This window comes from Trypanosoma melophagium (assembly GCF_022059095.1).
Source record: "Trypanosoma melophagium isolate St. Kilda chromosome Unknown ctg17segment0, whole genome shotgun sequence".
Classification (NCBI taxonomy): Eukaryota; Euglenozoa; class Kinetoplastea; order Trypanosomatida; family Trypanosomatidae; genus Trypanosoma; species Trypanosoma melophagium.
The window spans coordinates 1-12,064 of NW_027125145.1; the positions used below are offsets into that span (position 1 = coordinate 1).

The following is a 12,064-nucleotide window of genomic DNA, read 5'->3' on the forward strand; positions in this document are numbered from 1 at the left end:
TAACAGATACTTCACCCCTCGTCTCACCTGGATTCCAGCTCTGTACTAGAAAGCTGGTATCTATATCGGTTTCCTCAATATTAGCCTCATCGTTTACAATTACTCTACAAACACCAGCCAAAACCAGATTTTTTGAAATTTCTGCAGTGGCGGAAGTTATTCCATTAACATACACCTCCGTTTGCCCTAGTTGTTCCTGTGTAGCCTTACCCCATAAGCGGACCTGGCGGTCGTACCGTGTTCTTTCCTCTTTGTTCATGCTTTGTTAAAAAAAAAAACTTATGTAAAAAATTGAGTTAATAAATAAGTGTTATATTCAATAGTAGTAGAACAAATACGTTCCTTTTTTACTTACCCCTCGGAGACTCACGCACGCACAGGGTACAGGAGGGATAGTGACAAGAAACCAAATATGTGCTTGGATTCCGCCTTGGTTTCCCACAAACCTACAAAGGAGAAGACAAAAAAAGAAAAAGTTATTTTCAGGATACCGGGCATCCAATTTTTTATGAATTCTTTTAAAAACAATAAATTCGTTAGCAAGAAAAAAAAATTCATATATAAGATTTATGAGATCCGAACTAATTGTGAACTTTCAGTGTTACAATCCTTGGGGTCCCACAACTACGAGACTCCTTTCTCTGGGGGACAAGGTGACGGTTGTGGGATGGGGAAAAATAAAACACTCGCTAGTTCCAACGGGGTATCTCTAGGTACACAAAAAAAGATAATTGTTAAAGAAAGAAGCTAGATACAGGAAACCCCTCTCTCATTTATTTAAACTCATTTGGTAACGGCTCATTTTTTTTTTTTCACAAGCTTCTAACATATCAAACCCTTAAAATATAATATATATATATATATAATATCTGTGTTTCATCAGGTAATTACAAATGAAGCCCTACTCCACTTTTCCACAAATATCACAGCAAAAAAAAAAAAAAAAAACGCTTAAATAGATAATTTGATACAACAGACTAGTATCCATGGTTACTACCAGTGGAGCCTCTTTTAACTCATCATTTCCCATCCATAACGACAATAGGGCCCCATCTTACTTTCCTGTGTTGGTAAATATAAATAGTGTACCCCAAATAAACACACATTCACATGATCACCTAATAAAATGAATTCCTCCCCTGAATACACCACTGTAATCATTGTCATCATTTACTCACAATAATATATGTTTTCCCATCTTTTTTTAAATTTATTTTCTCATTGTCAATTTTGTCCTTTAAATATCCACATAGTTTTTTTTTGCCTTTCTTGGTATTTGTGCCTTTAAATTATACTTTTTCTTTTTCTGATACTCCTATTTTTTGTCATTTTCGAGGCCGTATTTAGATTCGTATTCGCTCAATTTTTTCTTTGCTTCAGCCAGTTGCGCCTGAAGCGCCTCATATGTCGGACGTGTTACTTCACCTTCAAGTAAACCCTTTTCAATTAGCCAATTTTTGTCTGGGAATTTTGTCATATAATTACGAATACTGTCAGGAAACAACACCACGCAACGCTGGTCAGGGCGAAGATATTTTGCCGCTTGCAATACTCCCCACATAGCGGAACCACTACTACCACCTACAAGGAGACCCTCATCGTGGTGAATTTCTGAAGCAAGTTCAAAACTCTCCTTATCATGGCACTTTACCCATTTATCAACATATTGTCTTTCACAGACATCGGGTACAAAATCGTATCCAATACCCTCAACAAGATACGGTGCATTTGTACTTTGAACATCAGATGGATCTGCCAAAATGCTCCCATACGGATCGACACCAACGACAATAATATTAGGCAGTAGTTCTTTTAGTTTTTTTCCTATACCAGACACTGTACCTCCAGTTCCAGCTCCAATCACCACCATATCAATCTTACCACCACATTGATCGTATATTTCCTGCGCCGTGCCCTCATAGTGTGCCTTGGAATTACTTGGATTTTTATATTGATCCAGTAATACATAGCCCTTTTCCCTCTCTAATCGACGTGCCACACCAATGAGACTGTCTGGGTGATCTGACGGTAATGATGTTTCAGTACGTATTACATTAGCCCCAAGTGCTTGAAGCGTCACCTCCTTTTCATGTGACATCTTCTTTGGCATTGCGATGAACATCTTGTATCCTCTCACTGCTGCCACCATACTTAGTCCTATACCGGTGTTTCCACTTGTAGGTTCAACAAGAGTCTCATTCGCGCGTAGTCTACCTGTTGCCTCAGCGTCGAGAATCATTTGTCGTGCAATACGATCCTTCACACTGCCACCAGGATTTAAAAACTCACATTTTGCAACAACCTCACAACGCACACCATGTTTTTGGGGTGTGCGATTTAATCGAATGCATGGAGTGGAACCAATTGCGTCAACCACAGAGTCAAGAACGCAGAATCGTCTATCAACTGTCATTGGGTTTTTATTTTTATTTTTGGTTATATCTATTTCTGTCGCAGATACGACAAACACGTCTCCCTTTTCATCACAATGAGAATAATAGAAGAAGAAAAAAAAAGAAAAGAAGTTACTTAATAGAAAAAAAAAGAGAAACCCCTAGTCCTCTCAGATATTACTTTATTCTTTTAATGTATCAAGAAACCACACACAGACACACACAAATGCACAATAAGCAAAATATAAAAGGAGAAAAAAAAAATAAGAAAATATTTATATGATTCAAAAGAAAAGAAATATGTGAAGATTTCAACGGTACTAACGCCTTAGTAGAAGTTGAATTTGCTGCTCTTCCTCTTCTGAAAGTTGAATCCTCTCCTTGCTTACACTCCTTCCTAGTATTGAGAGGTTTTCCCTCGCTCCTTCATGATGAATCATAAATGTGCCTAGTGTATCCAGTACTGCTCTGCAACACTCTGGCGAAACATTTTCTTGTGCCTGCAATCGAACTGACTGTTCGGCAATAGCCCGAATAAGTGGAACATGTCTCCAATTTGTATCACTCAGTATATAACAGAGTTTTCCAATGGAATTGCCGTTAAGTTCTTCTGATTTATCAATAATCCAATCGGTTAACTGTGCCACACGCTTGTCACTTTCCACATCATAATTCATTTGCCATAAAGAGGCAATAATATCTGTAGCTTTATTGGCATCCCCTAGTTCTTCAAGTTTACTGACAATACCATCAAGCATTCGCGTCGCAAGTTTTTCATGTTCTATACCTAAAGAACCAAAAGAAGCAAGCATAGTACATTGAGAATCTATTGGAAATTCATTCGCCTTTTCTGCAGCCTTGGTACCAAGATTCTCATACAGAGTGTTATTTAATAGCATTACACGACTAAATCCTCTAATAGTTAGCATCAAATCGGCAGCTTTAAGATTATTCAATTGTTCTAATATTCGACGTGAGAAACTATCAAAAAGTTTTTTATCAAGATACTTAGAGCGACCAAAGGCACCAACAGCAAGACTAATAGATTCTTGATCCATAGATGACAATATAGGCCGCATCGCCAATCGTGTTGCAAAGACATTGTATACACTCCGTTTCGTACACTGCATACGAGAAAATCCATAAATGAGACGAGCAATATCCTTTCCACTCCAGAATTCATTTGAGTGGTCAACTACGTAATCAGAGCATTTCTCAGTAATGAGTTGATGAGAAAGTCTTTGTCCCACACCAGTAACTTCTCCAAGACCAAAAACAATAAGAGCAATATCAGTTGGGGTAATAAGGTTTAAGCGACGGGGAAATTCATCTATGATACCATTTGTAAATGATTCCGAAACACAACCCAAATGTACAAAACGAGACAAATAAACGTACACTTCCGAACTTAATGCTTCCATCCATTCTAATAGGTAATCTGTCAGAGTTTCTTCAACAGCATCTTTTGGGCCGCAATGACGACAGTGTAATACCACTGTCAGACCAACAAGATCTGGAGGTAATACCCGCTGATGGGCTAACCGTCTAGCTACAACAGAGGTGATTTGACTAACAAGTTCCTTCAATATTGTACTCTCCTCTTTTGCAGATAACTGAACAAGTGATTCAAGAGCGTTGTCAGAAAGGTTCTGAACAGAATCAATAAGTTTATTTTGAATCTTCTGAACTGTGGCATCTCGTCTGTACCGTTGACAAAGCAAACCTACTCCTGGAAGCAATTCTACAGGAACGCGTTCCATACTTTGCTCAACGGCGTGTATTAACCTGGTTGCCACTACCTCAAAATCAGGGGCATCAAAAGAAGCTTGTAATGTGGCAAATTTGGAAGCTTGTTGAACTTCCATTTCAGTAATTTCACCACCATTCTCTATTTGTACAGTTATAGATTCCACTAGTTTGCAAAAAACAGGTTCCATTATATCAAGTAAAGGTTCATGGACGTAGCTACGGCAAAGTAACATGTCCAAGAGGGCTAATGCATCACCCACTCTTATTTCTTTCTGTGTACATACGCTTTGGCAAACGAATTGTACAACTTCATTCATTTTGTCAATAGAATTTACCACCTTTGCTATTTCACACATGAAAGAAATTGAAGAGTTGTCACGCATAATTGAAAGTAACTGTGTAATAACAGTCTCTTCTAAGTTATGTTGATCCTTTTCAAGGAGAGAACCCTCCTTTTCACATGTACCACGGGGAAAAGGAAGTGTACACGCCATGCATATTTGCTTTAAGGTTTCTAGATTTGCCTCTCGAATACCTTTCACAGCAAATTTACGAAAAATAGCTCCAGATTGTGGTAACAATGCCCCAGAAGAGTCTCGACGAACCGCTCGAAGAAAGGCTGCAAATCCACACAAAGAAAGATCTTCTACATGTGCGGAGATCTGTAAAATAATACCCTCTGGAATTTCTCCTTTTTCAGCAAAAATGCAAGCAGCCTGTGCTGCCACATCTACAGGAGCTGCACCATCTTGTTCTTGCATTACCTCAAACATCCAATCCTCTGGTATTTTTCGACCCACCAACAAATTCTCATATGCTTGAGATGTTCTAAATCTCTTTGCTAGCGAAGAGATAGAACTTTTACTTTCCATAATAATAGTATTATTATTATTATTATTATTATTATTATTATTATTATTATTATTATTCATTCCTGACGTTTCGCTTAAGTTTGAGCTGTAATGAGTTAGCTCCTCCCGAACTCTTGAAAAAAGATAAAAGGAGGTCATGACAACCTTGCGAATTTCATTTATTTCCGATTTACTAGCTTTGGGTATTACAGAAATTGTAGCATCTTGAATTTTTTCATTTAATACAGGGTCACGAACAGCAAAATATGCATACAACTCTAATGCCTGCACAGCCTCTGATGGTGTCCAGTGTTTCTTATCTCGCACACGAAGGGAGAGCCACTTCCGTGTACGTGACGCAGTCCAACCGTTTTCTTCTTCTTCTTCTTCTTCTTCTTCTTCTAACCCTTTTCCTTCTTTCTTATTTCCTCTTCCATCCAGTTTAGATATAGTTGCATCATCCAAACGACCACATGCTGTGTTAATCCAGTTAACCTGTTCATCTGTTGCTTTTTTTCGTAATTCGTCTAGCATTGTACTGAATTCTTCTACTGACAAGTGTGACTTTGCGAGCCGCAGAAAAGGATCCAAGACGTTAAAAGTATCATTCTTATGTAGTAATTTTGCTCCAGACTTTAAAAGTACGGGAACTGTTTCACTGTAATACGTTTCTAAAATCTCTGAGTAACGGACGACAGCCGTCACTTGACTAATACGACAAAGAATATCTTTCTTTATTGCTATATACAAATCGCTAATAAGTGCATCAACTAATTCAACACGTCCACAGAAAAGCGCTGCAGCACCATCAGAAATCATCCCTATCTCTGTAGGAGTACACAAAGGGCTAACACGCTGTGCCCGTTTTGCGATCGCATCAAGATGAATGCCTGCGATTTCATCCCGTCTAAGTAACAGACGAGATACAGCAGCCATTGAAAGACATAATTCCTCTTTCGTCAGACGAACAGCCAAAAGCGGAGAGGCGATTCGCCCCAGTAGAGCAACCAACTTTCTACTCATTCAAACAAACAACTACACTATTCCTTTCATAGCGATAGTGTCGAGAAGTCATAGAACAAGAATAAATAAATAGAAAAGGAAAAATAAATAAATAAATATAATGAAAATTAAAGAACAGGACAAGAACAAAAAAGAAGGAAGCAAAAAATAATCAAAAAAGAAAAATCTTTTCTGCAAAAAATAATATCCACTTTAACAATATAATTTCCTCTTGTCAAGGAAATATATCAGTGAATATATATATATATATATATATATTCACGACTCCTTTAAACGAGGAAGCCGACGATTTACGCATTTTTTTCTGTACTTTCACAGATATTCTTGTTGATCTTGTCCTTCGCGTCACCACTATCGTCGTCGTTGTTGTTTTTTTTATCGTTGTTATTATTATCCTTATTATTCTCCAAAATACGAGTTTTCTTACGTGCTGGCTCTTCTCCCCTTGAATCATCATTTGCTTCTTCTTCAGGGGACACCGTACTTTCTACATCACCACCCTCCTTCATCAATCCAATCAGTGAAAATGTCAGGGTAGTACGAAGTACATCCCCCCGTTGTTGTATCTCAATACCGACCTGAACCTTGTCAAGAAGATTCGGTACACGCACAAGTTGCTCCTTTGGAATCTTCCCCTCTTGTCCATACTTTGGAACGAGTACAAACACATGGGTTTCAGAGAGTTTCACAACATATCCATCCTCTGGAGGTATAGCCTGGTTAGCGAAATTACGTATATAGAATCCAGTAAAGAGATTCTGAGAGTCACGTCCCGCCCGCTGTGCTTGTTCGTGACGATAGTTAATATTAGCAGCAAGTGCTTCCATTTTGGCAGTGTCCATATGTGTCTCACTCACATTCATAATACCAAGTGCAGCAGCTAGTTGTCGGTGTACAATAACATCAGCGTATCGACGAATAGGAGAAGTAAAGTGGGTATAAATAGGCATGGCAAGACCGAAATGATAAAACTCATCTTTTGAAACTTCACTACTAGAGAAATATTGTGCCTGTCGCAGACAACGTGTGACGAGAATACGAATAAGTTTATTCAAATACTCATCGTTCGGATCAATACAAAGATTTAGTGAGTTATTTAATGTTAATGATGTTGTATCATCAAGAGACATACCAATTTTTTCTTTAAGTGCCTCATTTAATGTATCAAAAGCATTTTCTGCAGGACGTTCATGACGACGTAGGAGTGTCCAACGAGGATAATTTTCGTATACTTTTTGTGCAGCTGCTGCGTTAGCAAAAAGCATCCATTCTTCAATCATAGAATTTGCCTCAAAAGTTTGATATACTTGCATATCTGTAGGATTTACATGTTCATTATCCACCTTAAATTTAAATTCCTGAGAAGCAAGGAATAGTGCACCATCTTTTTCTCGTTTTTGTTTAAAATGACGACTGAGTTTCATTAAATGACGTAAAGATACTGCAATTTCACTGTTATCTTCAGGGTTATCAATCATACGCTGTGCATCACCATAGTAAAGTGCTGCTCGAGATCGAATCACAGTTTTCCCAAAGTAGTCACGTACAACATTATAGTTCTCATCAAATTCCCACATGATAGAAAATGCATAACGGTCTTCTTTTTCAACAATAGAACAAAGATTTTCAGTAAGAAGTTGAGGAAGCATGTTAATACGTCTATCTACAAGATAAACACTTGTACTGCGTTTTGCTGCTTCCTCATCCATTGCAGTATTTTCTTGTAGAAAATGTGTAACATCTGCAATATGTACTCCAACTTCAAGATGGTTTCCATTCACTACACGACAGTGTAAAGCGTCATCAATATCACGACACCCAAGTGGATCAACACTAACAACACAGAGATCTCGAAGATCAAGCCTCTTCGCTAACTCCTCTTGTGATACACTCCACTGACCTTTTGGAAGACAATCATACACTGCTTCACTAAAATCATAGTGTGGGATGTCATTTTCAAGTAAGATTACCTTTGCTTCTGTATCCTTATCACCAATAGTACCAATTACTTCAACATAATGTCCTAAAGGAAAACTGCTGTATTCTGGCCATTCATCAATAATAACACTTAATCTCTTGTCTTTTAAATCTTCTATATGTCTTGTAGATATACGAATACGAGGAATACGATTGTCCTTTGGTTGAAATAAGACGCTTACATTACCTAAACCTGATCCAGAGGAAGCACCAATTCGTTTAAGTTCTTCTACGTCAATACTACCACAGAAAGGTCTGCGTTGCATATCTGTAATACCAACAACACGCCCTACAGGGTCATAACCAAGTTCAACAGCTGTTGAATGAGAAGTGTTATCATCAAGTGGCTGAGCATCCTTGCGTCCACGCCATAAAGAAACGGGTAGTATCTCAACAACCACAATATCGCCATGAATAGCACGATTAAGATTAGATCTTCCTGGTAACAACACTCTTGTAAAAGGTCGTCCATCCCATTCCCCACGTATTTCACCGAAAAAGCAATTCGTCTCACTTACACGTAGTTTACTACGGAGGTATACACCATTTTGTATACCAACCTCTAGTGCGCTTTCAGTCAAGTGGGGTACAAATATGCCTCCAGTGGTAAGTGACTCCTTCATACCGGCAGGTTGCTCATATTGAATTTTTTCTAGCAAATCTGAACCAGCGGTTACTGTTTGTTCCAGAAACTGACGAAGTGTAACACATGAGAGGTTTGGTGTATGACACTCCTCTGTTTGAGCATTGAGAGCCTGCCGAAGCAACTTGTCATGTGAAACGAGAAAAACGTTTGGAGTTGCTGTTGGGAAAGCTGAGGTGACATGCTGCCCGTACCACTTTGCCGTCACTCGAATACAGCGGTCATTGAAATCGTTTGGTGTTTCATCTCTTTCCACTATGCAATGAGTTTGCTCATGACGGTCATTGGGAAAAACATAGCACTGCTTTTGCTCTACAGCAATAAGACGTTGAACTCTTGCGTAAATTGCCTTGTTACGGTTCTGTACCTCCGACACAACGGTAGATAAGAAAACAATATTCTGAACTCGTGCATCTTCAAGGGCATTCATATTGTGAAGCACCACATTGGTGTCTGGAATCACTATAGGTGAAGTTGGAAGTATGGAGGCACCACGGGTGCCACATACGGCATTTACACACAGTGAGCAACCGACTATGCCGCAGCCAATGTCATTGCGTGTAATGCCATTACAACCCCGTTTTGTTGCATGTCCTCGGACCTGGTGAACGGCTGACCGTTTCTTAGCAAACATCACCAAAGATTCTAATATAATAAAAATGTGAATATGTTACGTGTTTTCAACGGTAAAAACAAAAAAAAAAAAAGAACCAAAAACAAGGAGGGAAAGAAAAGAAATAGAGAGACCCCCTCCAAACGCATTCAGAAAGAAAGAAAGAAAGAAAGAAATAGAGAAAAATAGAGAAACTTCGAAAAAATAAAACAACAACAACAACAACAGCAACAAATGGTAACAGTATCAACACTAGCTTCAAGCAGAGGGTTTTTTTTCTTTTCCCCAGCGCTTCAGCCATGCCTCCCACTCCGTAGCAAGTGTCTTGGAGAACTCGATGGAGTCCTCGAGGGATACCAGTTCCTCCGCGCTGAGCTGCCCGCTGACATCATTCCAACCGCAGGCGAGCTGCAGCACGTCACTGGGCCCCAGCAGCTCCCCGGCGTGTGGGAAGAGCGGACCTGGCGCTGCGCAGACCGCCGCCCCTCCGACCCCCACCGCCGCTGCGCGAGCGACGAGATCCCCCGCCGATCCCCCCCGGCAGGCGGCGAGGAACATCCGCCCGGCCCCCACGCCGCACGCCGCCGCCGCCGCCACCGCCGTCTCCACCCACCGCGGCGTCACCCCCGCCACGCCCTCCTCGTACACCACCCGCTCGCAGCCGCCGCCGTGCGCCCCGCCGAGCAGCCGCGCCGCCGTCTCCGCCACCCGCCCCGCCGGCACATACGGCCCCTCGAACCGGCACGAGAGGGAGGAGCGAAGCCACGCGGTGCAGCGGTACTCCCGCGGTGAGACTTCTGATAGCGCCGTCATCGCAGGCGTTAGGTGCTCCGAGAAGAACGCCTCCAGCGGGGTTTGGTCAAAGAGCATCCGCGAGCAGAGTGGTCCGGACGGGACACACATACACACATTGGTGTACCGAGGAAACTCCGCTATAAGATGTGGCACATCACGTGGGGAGGTAAGAATAACCAAACGATCATCAATCACCAGTGTATCCCATGCCGCCCGTCGCTTTCCATCAGCAGATGTAGACTCAAAAAAGTCATGCACACACTTTAAGAGAGAAAATGGCACCAGGACTTCTGTTGCTCCTCCCACAACAACAGAACCCGTGGCAATATCCAAGGCAAATTTTGCAAGACTATGAGAAGGAACCGTAATCTGTTTCTGCTGCAAGGTATGCATAAGAGCACAAGAGGAACAGTCCAGCAATCGCAATGACAGACTCGCGTGCACTGGTGGTAGGAGATGAACAGCCATCACCTCCGACACCTCCTTCCTAAATACAAAGGAAACAAGGGCAACAACAACAAACACAAACACATTTACAGAATCCAAAATAAATAAAATGGCAAAAGAAAAACGTAACATGATACGAGAACAGATTTGTTTTTTTTTTTTTTTTTAGTTTTTCAGGGAAATAATGAGCATTACAAGATTTCTAAACCAATCCCCCACCCCTCAAGGGAACGCCGAGGCACTTCTTGTGGTGGGGACATTATTGAAGTCAACTAAAGAGAAACCTGGACTCTCTTTCAAAATAAAAAAAAAGTGGTCCCGGTCGAAAGAGCATGCCTCCAACAGAATAGCTTATCATTCTTTGTGTTGCTTTGTGGTATATACAACTTGAAACTTCCTCTGTTTAATACACGATACTATTAAAGAAGCCCAACTCACAAGTGCCGCACAACAACAACACAAATACAAGAGGAAACCCCTTTCTGACGAGGACTCATCTAGTACCAATAATGTTACTCCAAAGATGTACATAAAAAGAGGTACACCTAACAAAATTCTCCAGTAAAAACGGGACCCCTGTATAATGTCTAGGACAGGAGATATACACCACAAAGCAAGAAGTGGTCCACCCGTACGACCGACACTAAAGGTCCAATACAAGGTAAATGGGACATTACATTCATGCCTCTTACTTAATGGTGATATACCGCAGGCTACCCATAACATTAAGAGTTGACCCATAATTGCCATAAGAGATAGTAGTGAGATTCCAACTCCACAAAGTGCAGAAAAGAGACGAGCAGCGGTACCAATAGACCATGCAAGTGTCAGGCCAAATAATGCTTGAAAAGAAGAGACACCCCATAAGTACCAGAGTTTGTAAAGGAACATCCTGAATCCCTCTTCTGGCTCCGCAGCATATACCCATAACTTTTCCTCATTAGGGGGGAAATTCAATGTGAATTCTTCAGTTAACGTGGCAATAAAAAACGCAGTACAAATAAAGGAAAATACACCAAAGAAGATTGGGATGCACAACCAGTGTTCCATCAAAGATCTTAATTTAAATATAGAGAGTGGTCTTCTTATTACGGTTCTCTGATATTCCTGCTCTTGATTCTCTACCTCAGCATCTACAGGAGTAAGACCACGCACCCAGCGAGCTCCGTTATCCTTGTGAATGGATTGGGTATACATGGACGGATCCTGAAGGACCTCCACTTCATCTCCAGCTTCCATTACTTCTTTGTTTTTTTTTACAAACTACTTCTAACGTTAGACAACACTCTTCCTTTTCTCTTTTTATTTTTCCCCTTGAAGAGACAATCTACTACACCACAGCACAATAAAAAAAAAAAATGGAAAAAAGAGAATGGAATGTACAATATTTGCATCAGCAAACACACACACACACAAGATATTTTTCTTTTCTGGGAGAGGAGGAAGAAAAAGAAGAGAAACATTCAGAACAAAAAAACCCTTGTGTGTAAAGATGATAACCGTATCGATAATAGTTTTGTGTATTCACAAATAAAACACAACAAAGTAATAATAATAATAATAATAATAATAA

The 12,064-nt window shown here is 40.4% G+C and overlaps 6 protein-coding genes across 6 annotated transcripts; all 6 read right to left on the reverse strand.

The window, feature by feature from the left end:
- Positions 1-15: 15 nt before the first annotated feature.
- LSM04_006371 (uncharacterized protein) lies at positions 16-259 on the reverse strand (the record flags this gene model as incomplete). Its single annotated transcript, XM_067334227.1, has 1 exon — positions 16-259. A coding segment is annotated over one exon (244 nt), but the record flags the coding sequence as incomplete, so codon positions are not given.
- Positions 260-1,315: 1,056 nt separating this feature from the next.
- Positions 1,316-2,413, reverse strand: LSM04_004915 (Pyridoxal-phosphate dependent enzyme; the record flags this gene model as incomplete). Its single annotated transcript, XM_067334228.1, has 1 exon — positions 1,316-2,413. One exon carries the CDS (start codon positions 2,411-2,413, stop codon positions 1,316-1,318), a length of 1,098 nt encoding a protein of 365 aa, XP_067193347.1.
- A 300-nt stretch (positions 2,414-2,713) lies between these two features.
- LSM04_003488 (uncharacterized protein) lies at positions 2,714-6,016 on the reverse strand (the record flags this gene model as incomplete). The annotated part of the gene is made up of 1 exon (XM_067334229.1): positions 2,714-6,016. One exon carries the CDS (start codon positions 6,014-6,016, stop codon positions 2,714-2,716), a length of 3,303 nt encoding a protein of 1,100 aa, XP_067193322.1.
- Positions 6,017-6,306: 290 nt separating this feature from the next.
- Positions 6,307-9,270, reverse strand: LSM04_007853 (Dis3-like cold-shock domain 2; the record flags this gene model as incomplete). Its single annotated transcript, XM_067334230.1, has 1 exon — positions 6,307-9,270. One exon carries the CDS (start codon positions 9,268-9,270, stop codon positions 6,307-6,309), a length of 2,964 nt encoding a protein of 987 aa, XP_067193406.1.
- A 237-nt stretch (positions 9,271-9,507) lies between these two features.
- LSM04_009664 (uncharacterized protein) lies at positions 9,508-10,512 on the reverse strand (the record flags this gene model as incomplete). The annotated part of the gene is made up of 1 exon (XM_067334231.1): positions 9,508-10,512. The coding sequence occupies one exon, from the start codon at positions 10,510-10,512 to the stop codon at positions 9,508-9,510; it is 1,005 nt and encodes a 334-aa protein (XP_067193447.1).
- Positions 10,513-10,845: 333 nt separating this feature from the next.
- Positions 10,846-11,730, reverse strand: LSM04_007918 (uncharacterized protein; the record flags this gene model as incomplete). Its single annotated transcript, XM_067334232.1, has 1 exon — positions 10,846-11,730. The coding sequence occupies one exon, from the start codon at positions 11,728-11,730 to the stop codon at positions 10,846-10,848; it is 885 nt and encodes a 294-aa protein (XP_067193407.1).
- Between the last annotated feature and the right edge of the window lie 334 nt (positions 11,731-12,064).